General features: G+C 54.4%; 1 protein-coding gene across 2 annotated transcripts in view; it reads left to right on the top strand.

Moving 5' to 3' along the window:
* Window positions 1-71: 71 nt before the first annotated feature.
* LOC306969982 (cullin-5-like) overlaps window positions 72-20,854 on the top strand; it is a 61,141-nt gene continuing 40,358 nt past the window's right edge. The window contains exons 1-6 of one of the 2 annotated variants that reach the window (XM_079565794.1): window positions 72-121; window positions 3,782-3,891; window positions 6,397-6,496; window positions 9,663-9,839; window positions 17,892-18,033; window positions 20,085-20,230. In XM_079565794.1, the coding sequence (XP_079421920.1) occupies window positions 104-121; window positions 3,782-3,891; window positions 6,397-6,496; window positions 9,663-9,839; window positions 17,892-18,033; window positions 20,085-20,230 (693 nt within the window). In that variant the 5' untranslated portion in view covers window positions 72-103. Of the gene's footprint in view, window positions 122-3,781; window positions 3,892-6,396; window positions 6,497-9,662; window positions 9,840-13,386; window positions 13,432-17,891; window positions 18,034-20,084; window positions 20,231-20,854 lie in introns of those variants that run through there. The other variant, XM_079565795.1, reaches the window with a different exon arrangement.

Raw genomic sequence — 20,854 nt, 5'->3', positions numbered from 1 at the left:
CGTTAATAATTGTCATTTAAGCATTTAGTTTAGGTTTTGTGGGTTTTTCTTGTGTTGTGGGGCTGCTCTCGCGAGACTCCGCGGGACGTTAAGTTGAGGGAACATGGCGACGCTGCTAAAGGTAAAGGCTCTCTAGCTTGAGCTTCTCTTCAGTCATCTGTTTGTATCTCTGAGGCGGTTCTTTGTCAGTGTCGGGGCTTTGTTCCACGGACGGGCCGCACACGGAGCCCCCGCGGCCCCGGTCCCCGCCCCCGGGCCCCGCTGTCGGCTTCGTCACGGCCCGGGAGTGTTTAGGTTAGCAGTTAGCAGTTAGCTCCCGGGGCTAAAGCAGCTCCAGTGATTTTAGCCTGAGCTGCTAAACAGAGGCTGGTCCTGGAGAGGAGGAACAGAGCAGGGGAACATCTGGAGCAGCTGCCAGGACCAGACCTGGACTAGACCTGGACTAGACCTGGACCAGACCTGGACCAGACCTAGACCTGGACTAGACCTGGACTAGACCTGGACCAGACCTGGACCAGACCTGGACCAGACCTGGGCTTTAGGTCTTCTGTGTTGAAAGCTGCGGTTGAGCTGCTGGGAGTGTGAACCTGTGACAGTCTGGGAGGCAGAGCTGTCAGAGAAGATGAATGAACTTTGTGAAGATGATTTTGTTTTTGTTTTGTCCTCAGTGACGATGACACGAATCACAAGGAAGTTTATGTTTTTCATCATGTTGTTGTTGTACTTTGTTCCATCTGTTGTGTTGCAAATGATGAACGGTCTTTTGAAAGAAATCAGATTAGCTTTTGTTCAGCTGAATGTTGTAAATATTATTAGTGTTAAATGTTATGTCACATCTGTAACATGTGATGATGGAGCCGATACCAGAGGTTTCACATTTGTCTCTGACGCCTTTTTTAAACTCTGACTAACTATCATAGTCACTTTAGCATAGGGACCTCTGGTGCTAACTATCATAGTCACTTTAGCATAGGGACCTCTGATGCTAACTATCATAGTCACTTTAGCATAGGGACCTCTGGTGCTAACTATCATAGTCACTTTAGCATAGGGACCTCTGATGCTAACTATCATAGCCACTTTAGCATAGGGACCTCTGGTGCTAACTGTCATAGCCACTTTAGCATAGGGACCTCTGATGCTAACTATCATAGCCACTTTAGCATAGGGACCTCTGATGCTAACTATCATAGCCACTTTAGCATAGGGACCTCTGATGCTAACTATCATAGCCACTTTAGCATAGGGACCTCTGATGCTAACTATCATAGCCACTTTAGCATAGGGTCCTCTGGTGCTAACTATCATAGCCACTTTAGCATAGGGACCTCTGGTGCTAACGATCATAGCCACTTTAGCATAGGGACCTCTGGTGCTAACTATCATAGCCACTTTAGCATAGGGACCTCTGATGCTAACTATCATAGCTACTTTAGCATAGGGACCTCTGGTGCTAACTATCATAGCCACTTTAGCATAGGGACCTCTGATGCTAACTATCATAGCCACTTTAGCATAGGGACCTCTGATGCTAACTATCATAGCCACTTTAGCATAGGGACCTCTGATGCTAACTATCATAGCCACTTTAGCATAGGGACCTCTGGTGCTAACTATCATAGCCACTTTAGCATAGGGACCTCTGATGCTAACTATCATAGCCACTTTAGCATAGGGACCTCTGATGCTAACTATCATAGCCACTTTAGCATAGGGACCTCTGATGCTAACTATCATAGCCACTTTAGCATAGGGACCTCTGATGCTAACTATCATAGCCACTTTAGCATAGGGACCTCTGATGCTAACTATCATAGCCACTTTAGCATAGGGACCTCTGATGCTAACTATCATAGCCACTTTAGCATAGGGGCCTCTGGTGCTAACTATCATAGCCACTTTAGCATAGGGACCTCTGATGCTAACTATCATGGCCACTTTAGCATAGGGACCTCTGATGCTAACTATCATAGCCACTTTAGCATAGGGACCTCTGGTGCTAACTATCATAGCCACTTTAGCATAGGGTCCTCTGGTGCTAACTATCATAGCCACTTTAGCATAGGGACCTCTGGTGCTAACGATCATAGCCACTTTAGCATAGGGACCTCTGATGCTAACTATCATAGCTACTTTAGCATAGGGACCTCTGATGCTAACTATCATAGCCACTTTAGCATAGGGACCTCTGATGCTAACTATCATAGCCACTTTAGCATAGGGACCTCTGGTGCTAACGATCATAGCCACTTTAGCATAGGGACCTCTGGTGCTAACTATCATAGCTACTTTAGCATAGGGACCTCTGATGCTAACTATCATAGCCACTTTAGCATAGGGACCTCTGATGCTAACTATCATAGCCACTTTAGCATAGGGACCTCTGATGCTAACTATCATAGCCACTTTAGCATAGGGACCTCTGATGCTAACTATCATAGCCACTTTAGCATAGGGACCTCTGATGCTAACTATCATAGCCACTTTAGCATAGGGAGCTCTGACGCTAACTATCATAGCCACTTTAGCATAGGGGCCTCTGGTGCTAACTATCATAGCCACTTTAGCATAGGGACCTCTGATGCTAACTATCATAGCCACTTTAGCATAGGGACCTCTGGCGCTAACTATCATGGCCACTTTAGCATAGGGACCTCTGATGCTAACTATCATAGCCACTTTAGCATAGGGACCTCTGGTGCTAACTATCATAGCCACTTTAGCATAGGGACCTCTGGTGCTAACTATCATGGCCACTTTAGCATAGGGACCTCTGATGCTAACTATCATAGCCACTTTAGCATAGGGACCTCTGATGCTAACTATCATAGCCACTTTAGCATAGGGACCTCTGGTGCTAACTGTCATAGCCACTTTAGCATAGGGACCTCTGATGCTAACTATCATAGCCACTTTAGCATAGGTACCTCTGATGCTAACTATCATAGCCACTTTAGCATAGTGACCTCTGATGCTAACTATCATAGCCACTTTAGCATAGTGACCTCTGATGCTAACTATCATAGCCACTTTAGCATAGTGACCTCTGATGCTAACTAACCGGTGATTAGGAGCTATGTTTCATCCCATAAGCCACTGCGCCAAATCCCCCCCCTCGGCCCCACCCTCGAGTGATTCATGCACAACCACTGTTGATTGACAGGAGCACATTTAATAATGAAAATAATAATAATAATAAAAGTAAGATTCTGCACAAGCCAAACTTTATAAAGTGATAAATCCATGTTGTCGTCTCCACAGCTCTGTCACATGTCAGTGTTAAAGAGGAAACTCAGGAAACAGATTAAATGCTTTTGTTTTCATTTAGTAGAAACTTAAGCCACATGGATCATTTGCTGCTGTCGCTTTAAGAAACAGCTGTTGGTGATGTCACTTCCCTTTCCCCTGTTTAAGGACGGACGGATTGTTCAAATGCAGCTGAAGCTCTAGTTCCCGAACTGCACAGATCTAACAGTCGACCCATGAAAGGTTCAGGAGTTAGATGCTAGTGTTAGAGCTTAGAGGATATAATCTGCTCGTTTCAGACGCAGCCTCACTCAGGTGTTCTCAGGTGCTCTCAGGTGTTCTCAGGTGTTCTCAGATGCTCTCAGACTCTCTCAGGTGCTCTCAGGTGTTCTCAGATGTTCTCAGATGCTCTCAGACTCTCTCAGGTGTTCTCAGATGTTCTCAGATGCTCTCATGTGTTCTCAGATGTTCTCAGATGTTCTCTGAGGAGATATTTCCCGTTCCCTGAGTGTTTCCTTCTCTGTGTTTCCTCCAGAACAAAGGCTCGCTACAGTTTGAAGATAAATGGGACCTGATGCGGCCCATCGTCCTGAAGCTGCTGCGGCAGGAGTCCGTCACCAAGCAGCAGTGGTTCGACCTGTTCTCGTGAGTGTCACAGGTTTGACTCCTCTCCTTCACAGCCCTGTTCCAGCATGTTCATGGATGTTCTGTCTGGTTACACGTGTGATTTTTATAACAATTTTAATATCTATATGAGACATAATGAATACACTTTAAAGTGACTATACGGAGTTTGTGTGTCTTTAACCCCTTAACTCCCACCTGAACCGAGCACATTTTCTCCAGCTTTACCCCAATCCAAAAGCTTCTGGAAAAAAGGTGTGAAAATAGCAACAAAACTGAGACGAAAACAAGGATGGAAATGTGACAAAAAAGTGAGAAAAAATGGACAAAAAATTTGACAAAAGTGAGAAAAATTTGATGAAAAATGGACAAAAAATGGACAAAAAAATGACAAAAATTGACAAAAAATTGAGAAAAAATGGATGAAAAATTGACAAAAAATGACAAAAAATGAACAAAAATTGGACAAAAAATGACAAAAATGTGACAAAAAAGTGACACAAAATTTATAAAAAAGTGACAAAAAATGGACAAAAAATTTGACAAAAGTGAGAAAAATTTGATGAAAAATGGACAAAAAATGAACAAAAAATGAACAAAAAATGAACAAAAATTGACAAAAAATTGACAAAAAATTACTAAAAAGTGACAAAAAAAATGACAAAAATTGACAAAAAAGTGACAAAAAATGGATGAAAAATTTACAAAAAATGGCCAAAAATTGACAAAAAAAGTGACAAAAAAGTGACAAAAAAGTGACAAAAATTTGATGAAAAATGGACAAAAAATGAACAAAAAAGGGACAAAAAATGGACGAAAAAGTGACAAAAAAATGACAAAAAATGAACAAAAAATGAAGAAAAAAAAAGACAAAAATGTGACAAAAAAGTGACAAAAAATTGAAAAAAAAAAGACAAAAATTGAAAAAAAATGACAAAAATGTGACAAAAAAGTGACAAAAAATTGAGAAAAAAATGAACGAAAAAGTGACAAAAAATTGACAAAAAATGAACAAAAAATGAACAAAAAATGAACAAAAAATGGACAAAAAAATGACAAAAATTGACAAAAAAAGTGACAAAAAATGGATGAAAAATTGACAAAAAATGACAAAAATTAAGACAAAATGAGTCGACTGCCCAAGAAAAAAAGTACTGAAAAAAAATCTGACGTGAGGAAAAAGATCCATTTAGTTTTGTAGGTCTTTCAAATGAGGCGTTACACTGGCCTACAGGATTTGGGTAAAGCTGAACTGGAGGAAACGCTCTGGGTTCAGGCGGGGGTTAAGAGGTTAAAGTGGATGTAAAAGCGCCGCACTGGAAATGTCAAATAATATAATCATGTTCATGCTCAGGTCTGACTCTGTGAACAGGAAACACTTTACACAACAGGAAGTGACCCTGACTCAGCACAACGTCTGAGAATCACATTCCTCTGAAAGAAACATGTACACTAGCTCCCCTGTGCTCATAATAAACATGTACACTAGCTCCCCTGTGTTCATAATAAAGAAACATGTACACTAGCTCCCCTGTGTTCATAATAAAGAAACATGTACACTAGCTCCCCTGTGTTCATAATAAACATGTACACTAGCTCCCCTGTGCTCATAATAAACATGTACACTAGCTCCCTGTGTTCATAATAAAGAAACATGTACACTAGCTCCCCTGTGTTCATAATAAACATGTACACTAGCTCCCTGTGTTCATAATAAAGAAACATGTACACTAGCTCCCCTGTGTTCATAATAAACATGTACACTAGCTCCCTGTGTTCATAATAAACATGTACACTAGCTCCCCTGTGTTCATAATAAACATGTACACTAGCTCCCTGTGTTCATAATAAATAAACATGTACACTAGCTCCCTGTGTTCATAATAAAGAAACATGTACACTAGCTCCCCTGTGTTCATAATAAAGAAACATGTACACTAGCTCCCCTGTGTTCATAATAAAGAAACATGTACACTAGCTCCCCTGTGTTCATAATAAACATGTACACTAGCTCCCTGTGTTCATAATAAACATGTACACTAGCTCCCCTGTGTTCATAATAAACATGTACACTAGCTCCCTGTGTTCATAATAAATAAACATGTACACTAGCTCCCTGTGTTCATAATAAAGAAACATGTACACTAGCTCCCCTGTGTTCATAATAAAGAAACATGTACACTAGCTCCCCTGTGTTCATAATAAAGAAACATGTACACTAGCTCCCCTGTGTTCATAATAAAGAAACATGTACACTAGCTCCCCTGTGTTCATAATAAAGAAACATGTACACTAGCTCCCCTGTGCTCATAATAAAGAAACATGTACACTAGCTCCCCTGTGCTCATAATAAAGAAACATGTACACTAGCTCCCCTGTGCTCATAATAAAGAAACATGTACACTAGCTCCCCTGTGCTCATAATAAAGAAACATGTACACTAGCTCCCCTGTGTTCATCACATGGGCAGGATGGTCCTCTTAAAGAAACATGTACACTAGCTCCCTGTGCTCTGTGCCGTTGCAGTGACGTCCACGCCGTTTGTCTCTGGGACGACAAAGGTCCAGCGAAAATCCACCAGGCCCTGAAAGAGGACATCTTAGACTTCATCAAACAAGCACAAGCCGTAAGAAACATGTACAATAGGGTCACGGACAGAGGGTTTATTAGAACTTATATTATCACTTACTATAGCGCTCGGGTAAATACAGGAGGGGCCCCTCAGCCTCCTTATAGAGGCCCCTCAGCCTCCTTATAGAGGCCCCTCAGCCTCCTTATAGAGGCCCCTCAGCCTCCTTATAGAGGCCCCTCAGCCTCCTTGTAGAGGCCCCTCAGCCTCCTTATAGAGGCCCCTCAGCCTCCTTATAGAGGCCCCTCAGCCTCCTTGTAGAGGCCCCTCAGCCTCCTTATAGAGGCCCCTCAGCCTCCTTATAGAGGCCCCTCAGCCTCCTTATAGAGGCCCCTCAGCCTCCTTATAGAGGCCCCTCAGCCTCCTTGTAGAGGCCCCTCAGCCTCCTTATAGAGGCCCCTCAGCCTCCTTATAGAGGCCCCTCAGCCTCCTTATAGAGGCCCCTCAGCCTCCTTATAGAGGCCCCTCAGCCTCCTTGTAGAGGCCCCTCAGCCTCCTTATAGAGACTCCTCAGCCTCCTTGTAGAGGCCCCTCAGCCTCCTTATAGAGGCCCCTCAGCCTCCTTGTAGAGGCCCCTCAGCCTCCTTATAGAGACTCCTCAGCCTCCTTGTAGAGGCCCCTCAGCCTCCTTGTAGAGGCCCCTCAGCCTCCTTGTAGAGGCCCCTCAGCCTCCTTGTAGAGGCCCCTCAGCCTCCTTATAGAGACTCCTCAGCCTCCTTGTAGAGGCCCCTCAGCCTCCTTGTAGAGGCCCCTCAGCCTCCTTATAGAGGCCCCTCAGCCTCCTTATAGAGACTCCTCAGCCTCCTTATAGAGGCCCCTCAGCCTCCTTGTAGAGGCCCCTCAGCCTCCTTATAGAGGCCCCTCAGCCTCCTTGTAGAGGCCCCTCAGCCTCCTTGTAGAGGCCCCTCAGCCTCCTTGTAGAGGCCCCTCAGCCTCCTTGTAGAGGCCCCTCAGCCTCCTTGTAGAGACTCCTCAGCCTCCTTGTAGAGGCCCCTCAGCCTCCTTGTAGAGGCCCCTCAGCCTCCTTGTAGAGGCCCCTCAGCCTCCTTGTAGAGGCCCCTCAGCCTCCTTGTAGAGACTCCTCAGCCTCCTTGTAGAGGCCCCTCAGCCTCCTTGTAGAGGCCCCTCAGCCTCCTTGTAGAGGCCCCTCAGCCTCCTTGTAGAGGCCCCTCAGCCTCCTTGTAGAGGCCCCTCAGCCTCCTTGTAGAGACTCCTCAGCCTCCTTGTAGAGGCCCCTCAGCCTCCTTGTAGAGGCCCCTCAGCCTCCTTGTAGAGACTCCTCAGCCTCCTTGTAGAGGCCCCTCAGCCTCCTTGTAGAGGCCCCTCAGCCTCCTTGTAGAGGCCCCTCAGCCTCCTTGTAGAGGCCCCTCAGCCTCCTTGTAGAGGCCCCTCAGCCTCCTTGTAGAGACTCCTCAGCCTCCTTGTAGAGGCCCCTCAGCCTCCTTGTAGAGGCCCCTCAGCCTCCTTGTAGAGGCCCCTCAGCCTCCTTGTAGAGGCCCCTCAGCCTCCTTGTAGAGGCCCCTCAGCCTCCTTAGAGGCGCTTCCGCCACTTAAGCCCCGCCCATCCCGCGATTCCGTTTTATATTATAGATTTTTTATAGATTTCTAGAACTGGTTTCCTAATAATGTATGTATGTAATATATGTGATGTAACTCTGACTCCACCCCCTGTCCTGACTCCGCCCCCTGTTCTGACTCCGCCCCCTGTCCTGACTCCACCCCCTGTCCTGACTCCGCCCCTGTCCTGACTCCACCCCTTGTCCTGACTCCACCCCTGTCCTGACTCCGCCCCCTGTCCTGACTCCGCCCCATGTCCTGACTCCGCCCCTGTCCTGACTCCGCCCCTGTCCTGACTCCACTCCCTCTCCTGACTCCACCCCTTGTCCTGACTCCGCCCTGTCCTGACTCCGCCCCCTGACCTGACTCCGCCCCCTGTCCTGACTCCGCCCCCTGTCCTGACTCCACCCCCTGACCTGACTCCACCCCCTGACCTGACTCCACCCCTGTCCTGACTCCACCCCTGTCCTGACTCCACTCCCTGTCCTGACTCCACTCCCTGTCCTGACCCCGCCCCCTGTCCTGACCCCGCCCCCTGTCCTGACTCCGCCCCTGTCCTGACTCCTCCCCTGTCCTGACTCCGCCCCCTGTCCTCACTCCGCCCCTGACCTGACTCCGCCCCTGTCCTGACTCCGCCCCCTGTCCTGACTCCGCCCCTGTCCTGACTCCACCCCTGTCCTGACTCCACTCCCTGTCCTGACTCCACTCCCTGTCCTGACCCCGCCCCCTGTCCTGACCCCGCCCCCTGTCCTGACTCCGCCCCTGACCTGACTCCGCCCCTGTCCTGACTCCGCCCCCTGACCTGACTCCACCCCTGTCCTGACTCCACCCCTGTCCTGACTCCACTCCCTGTCCTGACTCCACTCCCTGTCCTGACCCCGCCCCCTGTCCTGACCCCGCCCCCTGTCCTGACTCCGCCCCTGTCCTGACTCCTCCCCTGTCCTGACTCCGCCCCCTGTCCTCACTCCGCCCCTGACCTGACTCCGCCCCTGTCCTGACTCCGCCCCCTGACCTGACTCCGCCCCTGTCCTGACTCCACCCCTGTCCTGTCTCCGCCCCTGACCTGACCCCGCCCCCTGTCCTGTCTCCGCCCCTGTCCTGACTCCGCCCCTGTCCTGACTCCGCCCCTGTCCTGACTCCCCCCTGTCCTGACTCCACCCCCTGTCCTGACCCCGCCCCCTGACCTGACTCCGCCCCTGTCCTGACTCCGCCCCTGTCCTGACTCCGCCCCCTGTCCTGACTCCACCCCTGTCCTGACTCCGCCCCCTGTCCTGACTCCCGCCCTGTCCTGATTCCACCCCTGTCCTGACTCCACCCCCTGTCCTGACTCCGCCCTGTCCTGACTCCACCCCTGTCCTGACTCCGCCCCCTGTCCTGACTCCACCGCCTGTCCTGACTCCCCCCCCTGTCCTGACTCCGCCCCTGTCCTGACTCCGCCCCCTGTTGTGTCTCCGCCCCCTGTCCTGACTCTGTCCTGTCCTGACTCCGCCCCTGTCCTGACTCCGCCCCTGTCCTGACTCCGCTCTTGTCCTGACTCCGCCCCCTGTCCTGACTCCACCCCCTGTCCTGACTCCGCCCCCTGACCTGACTCCGCCCCCTGTTGCAGCGGGTGCTGAGTCACCAGGACGACACGGCGCTGCTCAAAGCCTACATCGTGGAGTGGAGGAAGTTCTTCACCCAGTGTGACATCCTGCCCAAACCCTTCTGCCAACTGGAGATCACTCTGATGGGCAAGCAGGGCAGCAACAAGAAGTCCAGCATGGAGGACAGCATCGTCCGCAAGGTGAGAGACGCTCTGCACAGGGTCTGAGGGGGAGAGACGCTCTGCACAGGGTCTGAGGGGGAGAGACGCTCTGCACAGGGTCTGAGGGGGAGACGCTCAGCACAGGGTCTGAGGGAGAGACGCTCAGCACAGGGTCTGAGGGGGAGACGCTCTGCACAGGGTCTGAGGGGGAGACGCTCAGCACAGGGTCTGAGGGGGAGACGCTCTGCACAGGGTCTGAGGGGGAGAGACGCTCAGCACAGGGTCTGAGGGAGAGACGCTCAGCACAGGGTCTGAGGGGGAGACGCTCTGCACAGGGTCTGAGGGGGAGACGCTCTGCACAGGGTCTGAGGGGGAGACGCTCAGCACAGGGTCTGAGGGGGAGACGCTCAGCACAGGGTCTGAGGGGGAGAGACGCTCAGCACAGGGTCTGAGGGAGAGACGCTCAGCACAGGGTCTGAGGGGGAGACGCTCAGCACAGGGTCTGAGGGGGAGACGCTCAGCACAGGGTCTGAGGGGGAGACGCTCTGCACAGGGTCTGAGGGGGAGACGCTCAGCACAGGGTCTGAGGGGGAGACGCTCTGCACAGGGTCTGAGGGGGAGACGCTCAGCACAGGGTCTGAGTCTGAGTCTGAGAGACGCTCAGCACAGGGTCTGAGGGAGAGAGACGCTCTGCACAGGGTCTGAGGGAGAGAGAGACGCTCTGCACAGGGTCTGAGGGAGAGAGACGCTCAGCACAGGGTCTGAGTCTGAGTCTGAGAGACGCTCAGCACAGGGTCTGAGGGAGAGACGCTCTGCACAGGGTCTGAGGGGGAGACGCTCAGCACAGGGTCTGAGAGAGAGACGCTCAGCACAGGGTCTGAGGGAGAGACGCTCTGCACAGGGTCTGAGGGGGAGACGCTCAGCACAGGGTCTGAGGGGGAGACGCTCAGCACAGGGTCTGAGTCTGAGTCTGAGAGACGCTCAGCACAGGGTCTGAGGGGGAGACGCTCAGCACAGGGTCTGAGAGAGAGACGCTCAGCACAGGGTCTGAGGGAGAGACGCTCTGCACAGGGTCTGAGGGGGAGAGACGCTCAGCACAGGGTCTGAGAGAGAGACGCTCAGCACAGGGTCTGAGAGAGAGACGCTCTGCACAGGGTCTGAGGGGGAGAGACGCTCAGCACAGGGTCTGAGGGAGAGACGCTCAGCACAGGGTCTGAGGGAGAGACGCTCTGCACAGGGTCTGAGGGGGAGAGACGCTCAGCACAGGGTCTGAGAGAGAGACGCTCAGCACAGGGTCTGAGAGAGAGACGCTCAGCACAGGGTCTGAGGGAGAGAGACGCTCAGCACAGGGTCTGAGAGAGAGAGACGCTCAGCACAGGGTCTGAGAGAGAGACGCTCTGCACAGGGTCTGAGAGGGAGAGACGCTCAGCACAGGGTCTGAGGGAGAGAGACGCTCAGCACAGGGTCTGAGGGAGAGAGACGCTCAGCACAGGGTCTGAGAGAGAGAGACGCTCAGCACAGGGTCTGAGGGAGAGACGCTCTGCACAGGGTCTGAGAGGGAGAGACGCTCAGCACAGGGTCTGAGAGAGAGACGCTCAGCACAGGGTCTGAGGGAGAGACGCTCTGCACAGGGTCTGAGGGGGAGAGACGCTCAGCACAGGGTCTGAGAGAGAGACGCTCAGCACAGGGTCTGAGAGAGAGACGCTCTGCACAGGGTCTGAGGGGGAGAGACGCTCAGCACAGGGTCTGAGGGAGAGACGCTCAGCACAGGGTCTGAGGGAGAGACGCTCTGCACAGGGTCTGAGGGGGAGAGACGCTCAGCACAGGGTCTGAGAGAGAGACGCTCTGCACAGGGTCTGAGAGAGAGAGACGCTCTGCACAGGGTCTGAGAGAGAGACGCTCTGCACAGGGTCTGAGGGGGAGACGCTCAGCACAGGGTCTGAGAGAGAGAGACGCTCAGCACAGGGTCTGAGAGAGAGACGCTCTGCACAGGGTCTGAGAGAGAGACGCTCAGCACAGGGTCTGAGAGGGAGAGACGCTCTGCACAGGGTCTGAGAGAGAGACGCTCAGCACAGGGTCTGAGGGAGAGACGCTCTGCACAGGGTCTGAGAGAGAGAGACGCTCAGCACAGGGTCTGAGGGAGAGACGCTCAGCACAGGGTCTGAGGGAGAGACGCTCTGCACAGGGTCTGAGGGGGAGAGACGCTCAGCACAGGGTCTGAGAGAGAGACGCTCAGCACAGGGTCTGAGAGAGAGACGCTCAGCACAGGGTCTGAGGGAGAGAGACGCTCAGCACAGGGTCTGAGAGAGAGAGACGCTCAGCACAGGGTCTGAGGGGGAGAGACGCTCTGCACAGGGTCTGAGGGAGAGAGACGCTCTGCACAGGGTCTGAGGGGGAGACGCTCTGCACAGGGTCTGAGGGGGAGACGCTCTGCACAGGGTCTGAGGGAGAGAGACGCTCAGCACAGGGTCTGAGGGGGAGACGCTCAGCACAGGGTCTGAGGGGGAGAGACGCTCAGCACAGGGTCTGAGGGTGAGAGACGCTCTGCACAGGGTCTGAGGGAGAGACGCTCTGCACAGGGTCTGAGAGAGAGACGCTCAGCACAGGGTCTGAGGGGGAGAGACGCTCAGCACAGGGTCTGAGGGGGAGAGACGCTCAGCACAGGGTCTGAGGGAGAGAGACGCTCTGCACAGGGTCTGAGGGAGAGAGACGCTCAGCACAGGGTCTGAGGGAGAGAGACGCTCTGCACAGGGTCTGAGGGAGAGAGACGCTCAGCACAGGGTCTGAGGGAGAGAGACGCTCTGCACAGGGTCTGAGGGGGAGAGACGCTCAGCACAGGGTCTGAGGGGGAGAGACGCTCAGCACAGGGTCTGAGGGAGAGAGACGCTCTGCACAGGGTCTGAGAGAGAGACGCTCAGCACAGGGTCTGAGGGGGAGAGACGCTCAGCACAGGGTCTGAGGGGGAGAGACGCTCAGCACAGGGTCTGAGGGAGAGACGCTCAGCACAGGGTCTGAGGGGGAGACGCTCAGCACAGGGTCTGAGAGAGAGACGCTCAGCACAGGGTCTGAGGGGGAGACGCTCAGCACAGGGTCTGAGAGAGAGACGCTCAGCACAGGGTCTGAGGGGGAGAGACGCTCAGCACAGGGTCTGAGGGGGAGAGACGCTCAGCACAGGGTCTGAGGGAGAGACGCTCAGCACAGGGTCTGAGGGGGAGAGACGCTCAGCACAGGGTCTGAGGGAGAGACGCTCAGCACAGGGTCTGAGGGGGAGAGACGCTCAGCACAGGGTCTGAGGGAGAGACGCTCAGCACAGGGTCTGAGGGGGAGACGCTCTGCACAGGGTCTGAGGGAGAGAGACGCTCAGCACAGGGTCTGAGAGAGAGAGACGCTCTGCACAGGGTCTGAGGGGGAGACGCTCTGCACAGGGTCTGAGGGGGAGACGCTCTGCACAGGGTCTGAGGGGGAGACGCTCAGCACAGGGTCTGAGGGGGAGACGCTCTGCACAGGGTCTGAGGGGGAGACGCTCAGCACAGGGTCTGAGGGGGAGACGCTCTGCACAGGGTCTGAGTCTGAGAGAGACAAGCAGGGCAGCAACAAGAAGTCCAGCATGGAGGACAGCATCGTCCGCAAGGTGAGAGACGCTCTGCACAGGGTCTGAGGGAGAGACGCTCAGCACAGGGTCTGAGGGAGAGAGACGCTCTGCACAGGGTCTGAGGGAGAGACGCTCAGCACAGGGTCTGAGGGAGAGAGACGCTCTGCACAGGGTCTGAGGGAGAGACGCTCAGCACAGGGTCTGAGGGAGAGACGCTCAGCACAGGGTCTGAGGGAGAGAGACGCTCAGCACAGGGTCTGAGTCTGAGTCTGAGAGACGCTCAGCACAGGGTCTGAGGGAGAGAGACGCTCTGCACAGGGTCTGAGGGAGAGAGAGACGCTCAGCACAGGGTCTGAGTCTGAGTCTGAGAGACGCTCAGCACAGGGTCTGAGGGAGAGACGCTCTGCACAGGGTCTGAGGGGGAGAGACGCTCAGCACAGGGTCTGAGGGAGAGAGACGCTCAGCACAGGGTCTGAGGGGGAGACGCTCTGCACAGGGTCTGAGGGGGAGAGACGCTCAGCACAGGGTCTGAGGGAGAGACGCTCTGCACAGGGTCTGAGGGGGAGAGACGCTCAGCACAGGGTCTGAGGGGGAGACGCTCAGCACAGGGTCTGAGGGAGAGAGACGCTCAGCACAGGGTCTGAGGGGGAGACGCTCTGCACAGGGTCTGAGAGAGAGAGACGCTCTGCACAGGGTCTGAGGGGGAGAGACGCTCAGCACAGGGTCTGAGGGGGAGAGACGCTCAGCACAGGGTCTGAGGGGGAGACGCTCAGCACAGGGTCTGAGGGAGAGACGCTCAGCACAGGGTCTGAGAGAGAGAGACGCTCTGCACAGGGTCTGAGGGGGAGAGACGCTCAGCACAGGGTCTGAGGGGGAGAGACGCTCTGCACAGGGTCTGAGGGAGAGAGACGCTCAGCACAGGGTCTGAGGGGGAGACGCTCAGCACAGGGTCTGAGGGGGAGACGCTCTGCACAGGGTCTGAGGGGGAGACGCTCAGCACAGGGTCTGAGGGGGAGACGCTCAGCACAGGGTCTGAGGGGGAGACGCTCTGCACAGGGTCTGAGGGGGAGACGCTCAGCACAGGGTCTGAGGGAGAGACGCTCAGCACAGGGTCTGAGGGAGAGAGACGCTCAGCACAGGGTCTGAGGGGGAGACGCTCAGCACAGGGTCTGAGGGGGAGAGACGCTCTGCACAGGGTCTGAGGGGGAGACGCTCTGCACAGGGTCTGAGGGGGAGACGCTCAGCACAGGGTCTGAGGGGGAGACGCTCAGCACAGGGTCTGAGGGGGAGACGCTCTGCACAGGGTCTGAGGGGGAGACGCTCAGCACAGGGTCTGAGGGGGAGAGACGCTCTGCACAGGGTCTGAGGGGGAGAGACGCTCAGCACAGGGTCTGAGGGAGAGAGACGCTCTGCACAGGGTCTGAGGGGGAGACGCTCAGCACAGGGTCTGAGAGAGAGAGACGCTCTGCACAGGGTCTGAGGGGGAGACGCTCAGCACAGGGTCTGAGAGAGAGAGACGCTCAGCACAGGGTCTGAGGGGGAGAGACGCTCAGCACAGGGTCTGAGGGAGAGACGCTCTGCACAGGGTCTGAGGGGGAGACGCTCAGCACAGGGTCTGAGGGAGAGACGCTCTGCACAGGGTCTGAGGGGGAGACGCTCAGCACAGGGTCTGAGAGAGAGAGACGCTCAGCACAGGGTCTGAGGGGGAGAGACGCTCAGCACAGGGTCTGAGGGAGAGACGCTCAGCACAGGGTCTGAGGGAGAGAGACGCTCAGCACAGGGTCTGAGTCTGAGAGAGAGACGCTCAGCACAGGGTCTGAGGGGGAGAGAGACGCTCAGCACAGGGTCTGAGGGGGAGAGACGCTCAGCACAGGGTCTGAGGGAGAGACGCTCAGCACAGGGTCTGAGGGGGTGAGAGACGCTCAGCACAGGGTCTGAGGGGGTGAGAGACGCTCAGCACAGGGTCTGAGGGAGAGACGCTCAGCACAGGGTCTGAGGGGGTGAGAGACGCTCAGCACAGGGTCTGAGGGGGTGAGAGACGCTCTGCACAGGGTCTGAGGGGGAGAGACGCTCAGCACAGGGTCTGAGGGAGAGACGCTCTGCACAGGGTCTGAGGGGGAGAGACGCTCAGCACAGGGTCTGAGGGAGAGACGCTCAGCACAGGGTCTGAGGGAGAGAGACGCTCAGCACAGGGTCTGAGTCTGAGAGAGAGACGCTCAGCACAGGGTCTGAGGGAGAGACGCTCAGCACAGGGTCTGAGGGGGAGAGACGCTCTGCACAGGGTCTGAGGGGGAGAGACGCTCTGCACAGGGTCTGAGGGGGAGAGACGCTCTGCACAGGGTCTGAGGGAGAGACGCTCTGCACAGGGTCTGAGGGAGAGACGCTCAGCACAGGGTCTGAGGGAGAGACGCTCAGCACAGGGTCTGAGGGGGAGAGACGCTCAGCACAGGGTCTGAGGGAGAGACGCTCAGCACAGGGTCTGAGGGAGAGAGACGCTCAGCACAGGGTCTGAGGGAGAGACGCTCTGCACAGGGTCTGAGGGGGAGAGACGCTCTGCACAGGGTCTGAGGGAGAGACGCTCAGCACAGGGTCTGAGGGGGAGAGACGCTCTGCACAGGGTCTGAGGGGGAGAGACGCTCTGCACAGGGTCTGAGGGAGAGACGCTCAGCACAGGGTCTGAGGGAGAGAGACGCTCAGCACAGGGTCTGAGGGAGAGACGCTCTGCACAGGGTCTGAGGGGGAGAGAGACGCTCAGCACAGGGTCTGAGGGGGAGAGACGCTCAGCACAGGGTCTGAGGGGGAGAGACGCTCAGCACAGGGTCTGAGGGGGAGACGCTCAGCACAGGGTCTGAGGGAGAGACGCTCTGCACAGGGTCTGAGGGAGAGAGACGCTCTGCACAGGGTCTGAGGGGGAGACGCTCAGCACAGGGTCTGAGGGAGAGACGCTCTGCACAGGGTCTGAGGGGGAGAGAGACGCTCAGCACAGGGTCTGAGGGAGAGACGCTCAGCACAGGGTCTGAGAGGGAGAGAGACGCTCAGCACAGGGTCTGAGGGAGAGACGCTCAGCACAGGGTCTGAGTCTGAGAGAGACGCTCTGCACAGGGTCTGAGAGAGAGAGACGCTCAGCACAGGGTCTGAGAGGGAGAGACGCTCAGCACAGGGTCTGAGGGGGAGAGACGCTCAGCACAGGGTCTGAGGGAGAGAGACGCTCAGCACAGGGTCTGAGGGAGAGACGCTCTGCACAGGGTCTGAGGGAGAGAGACGCTCAGCACAGGGTCTGAGGGAGAGACGCTCTGCACAGGGTCTGAGGGGGAGAGACGCTCAGCACAGGGTCTGAGAGGGAGAGAGACGCTCAGCACAGGGTCTGAGGGGGAGAGACGCTCAGCACAGGGTCTGAGGGAGAGAGACGCTCAGCACAGGGTCTGAGGGGGAGACGCTCAGCACAGGGTCTGAGTCTGAGAGAGACGCTCTGCACAGGGTCTGAGAGAGAGACGCTCTGCACAGGGTCTGAGTCTGAGAGAGACGCTCTGCACAGGGTCTGAGAGAGAGACGCTCTGCACAGGGTCTGAGGGGGAGAGACGCTCAGCACAGGGTCTGAGAGGGAGACGCTCTGCACAGGGTCTGAGAGAGAGACGCTCTGCACAGGGTCTGAGGGGGAGAGACGCTCAGCACAGGGTCTGAGGGAGAGACGCTCTGCACAGGGTCTGAGGGGGAGACGCTCTGCACAGGGTCTGAGGGAGAGACGCTCAGCACAGGGTCTGAGGGGGAGAGACGCTCAGCACAGGGTCTGAGGGGGAGACGCTCAGCACAGGGTCTGAGGGGGAGAGACGCTCAGCACAGGGTCTGAGAGAGACGCTCAGCACAGGGTCTGAGGGAGAGACACTCAGCAAACCGGTTAATGAGGCCAAAACTGGGACTAAAATCTGCAGGAAACATATAATCTCCTCCTAAAAACTAAATCAAAAGTAAAAGGGGCTAAAAACATGTGAGGAAGAGCTTCATATAATGAAAGAAAAGGTGCCTAAAGTGCGGCCCGGGGGACAAATGCGGCCCTCAGACATCATCATGGTGGCCCCAGGCGTCTCACATCATCACAGAGGGGGGTTCTCCTGACCTGTGTGGGGGGTTCTCCTGACCCGTGTGTCCTCTGGGGGGTTCTCCTGACCTCTGGGGGGTTCTCCTGACCTCTGGGGGGTTCTCCTGACCTCTGGGGGGTTCTCCTGACCTCTGGGGGGTTCTCCTGACCTCTGGGGGGTTCTCCTGTCCTCTGGGGGGTTCTCCTGACCCGTGTGGGGGGTTCTCCTGTCCTCTGGGGGGTTCTCCTGACCCGTGTGTCCTCTGGGGGGTTCTCCTGTCCTCTGGGGGGTTCTCCTGACCTCTGGGGGGTTCTCCTGACCCGTGTGGGGGGTTCTCCTGACCTCTGAGGGTTCTCCTGACCTGTGTGTGGGGTTCTCCTGTCCTCTGAGGGTTCTCCTGACCCGTGTGTCCTCTGGTTCCAGCTGATGTTGGACACGTGGAACGAGTCGATCTTCTCCAACATAAAGAACCGTCTGCAGGACAGCGCCATGAAGCTGGTCCACGCGGAGCGGCTCGGAGAGGCCTTCGACTCGCAGCTCGTCATCGGCGTCAGAGAATCCTACGGTGAGACGCCTGAAGGGGGCGCTATACAGGCCGACCTTTCCTGCAGAGCACTTTACAGGCCGACCTTTCCTGCAGAGCGCTTTGGAATGACTTCATTTACTCCCTCACCCTTAAGTAAACTTTTAGGAGAAGTTCCATCAGAATCAAACAGTTTAATGTTTCTGTCTCTGTCCATCACAGACAGAGCAGCTCAGGCCCTAAAGCTCTTTATTCATGTATGTATTTGTATTTAACAGTACTGAGATGCTACTTATTACTGCAGATAAATGTCTCTTTTCTCCTTTACTTCAGCTCCGTCTGGATTTTCTCCTGTGTTTAAAGAAACTTATCCAGAAGCTTCAGCATTTTGGCTCAATATAAACATGCTGGATCTCTTTATTTGGGATTTTTTAGTCGCTGGGTTAGTTTTTCAGATGAATAAGGCCCTGGGCATAAAACGGAGTAAGAATCACCAGAACTGTTAGCGGCTAGTTAGCCATATTAGCATCATTAGCATCATTATGCTCCGTCCACACCAAACTCGATTTGGGCGTCACAAACGCGCGTCACGCCCGTTGTTGGACGCCTGTGCTCATTCAAGTCAGACGCTCGTTACCAAGCGTCAAGACGCTCTCGACGCGCGTCAAGAGCGTGGTCGTGGAGCGCGTTGGGAGGAGCATGTCTGTTGCCGTTGTCAGTTATCAGTTATCAACATGGATGACATAGAGAGAGTGGCTTGGCTGTTATTGCTTCATAAAGCCAGACAACGTCGTCTACGGGCTCGTCGGCGCCGTGTCTGGATTCATGAGATCGTCCGAAGGCGTTCTCAGTTTGGCGAGTTTCACCATTTGCTCCAGGAGCTGCGCTCGGACGAGAGTCGCTTTCAACGGTACTTCCGCCGCTTTTAATCCTGGTGTTTAGATAAAGAAGCACTGATGTGTCTTTCTAAAAAAAAAAAGTCCCAGAGCGGCTGTAGCTCCGGTTCACAGTGAAGCTACGTCCGTGACTTGTGACTTGTTTACATCTGTGGGGCCGGCGTAGAATCTGCCCCGGTGGCTCAGCTACAACGTCACTGTGGGGAGAAAGCTCCTGATTGGTCGACGCTCGCGAATTTCGCCAAAAAGTTCAACATTTCCCAACTCGAGCGTCGGCCGCGCTCGACGCCCTGGAGGCGTCAAACGCTCACCAAGCGCGAAAAACCTCAAAACGCGCCGCAGAGGAGGCGCGTGAGGCGCTGCGGGACCTCCTGACGCCCCCCGGAGGCGCGTCCTCCATGTATTTTAAATGTAAACCTGACGCTTTGGAGGCGCCAAAACGAGTTTGGTGTGGACGGAGCATGCACACGTTTAGCTCTGGTTAAATCCAGCTCAGACTCTGGTTTAGGGAGTGTCGTCTGTAATAAAGTCTTATTGTATTGTATTGTATTGTTATTTTCTCTCCTACAGGAGCGCCCGACACACAGCAGGTGGTATCGGGACCTCATGAATGAGCACAAGCGTGTGGTGTCGGCCCATCCTTAACAATTTAACCTGTTTTTACCACAATTTCTCCCAACATTTTACCCACATTTCTTGACACTGGAGATGAACCTGATTTGTTGATAAAGCATCGTCCAGGTATCGGTATCGGTATCGGTATCGGTATCGTACACCGAGTGTTGTTAAAGGACTGGTACTGGACAGTCTGTGATCTCGGCCCGTCTGCTGAGGGATCCTTCGGCCCTGGGTCTCTATAGCCTGTCCGTCCATGGGAGTGGATCTCTCCTCCTGTGGTTCTCCCCAAGGTTTCTCTTTTCTCCTGCCGGGTTTTTGAGTTTTTCCTCGCCGTGCTGGAGAGTCTAAGGACGGGGGACGCCCACGCCGCTCGTCGCCACCTCCTATTGGACATTATATTTGCCTGGATTCACCTGAACTTTTAATTATCATATGTATTGCTCTGTTTTATTGCCTTGATGTTTGGAGCAGCTGTGAGGGACTTCTGTTGTGATATTGGGCTTTACAAAACCACTACACTTAAACTATTGAAAACAACATGACGTTCCTCTCTGAGCGTCTGAACCCTGTGTCCCGCAGTGAACCTGTGCTCCAACCCCGACGACAAGCTGCAGATCTACAGAGACAACTTCGAGAAGGCCTACATGGACTCCACCGAGAGGTTCTACCGCACACAGGCGCCCGCCTACCTGCAGCAGAACGGCGTGCAGAACTACATGAAATACGTGAGTCTCATGAAGATGCAGACGGATCCAGCTCTGATTCTCGGGGTTTGAGTAGTGGCCGGTCAGGCTTTAGAGGGGGGGGGTGAAGGGTTCCTCTGTATTGAGTCTCTGATTGGCCGTAGCTCCTGGTGAGGGACGCCAGAACATCTGAACAAAACATTACAACTTGTTAAAGGGGGGGTATTCTGCAAAATGGCCTTTTCCAAGCTTTTCATCATGTTATTCTGTCACTCCCTCATTAAAAACATGGCTGAAGTGTTGCCTTGGCACATTCACGTATTTCTGAGTCATCTGTAAAAACTCTGATGGCGGCCATTTTAGGGATAGGTTTGCCTGAGTCCTCCTAGGAACGCCCCCACCTCCTGGAGACGCCTCCGAGCCGAGTAACCAACCACTGCTCCTCAGCAGAACCCCCTCCCCACTGATGCCACAGACAGCGTGTGGAGGGGGCGTGTCTAAAGGCTCAGAGGTTCTTAAAGAGACAGAGGCCTATTTCAAGACATTCACTACAGCCATTTTGAGAGAGACATTTTATACAAGGCAGTTATTCTAATTTACTGCATTTACAGACCGACAGGAGGTTTGTCATCATTGTAGTGTGATATAGACTGGTGCTATGGGACT

The sequence above is a fragment of the Gobius niger genome, assembly GCF_951799975.1.
Source record: "Gobius niger genome assembly, chromosome: 11".
NCBI classification, from domain to species: domain Eukaryota; kingdom Metazoa; phylum Chordata; class Actinopteri; order Gobiiformes; family Gobiidae; genus Gobius; species Gobius niger.
The sequence above is the reverse complement of the archived record's forward strand: the minus strand, read 5'-3'. Positions and strand labels throughout refer to the sequence as shown.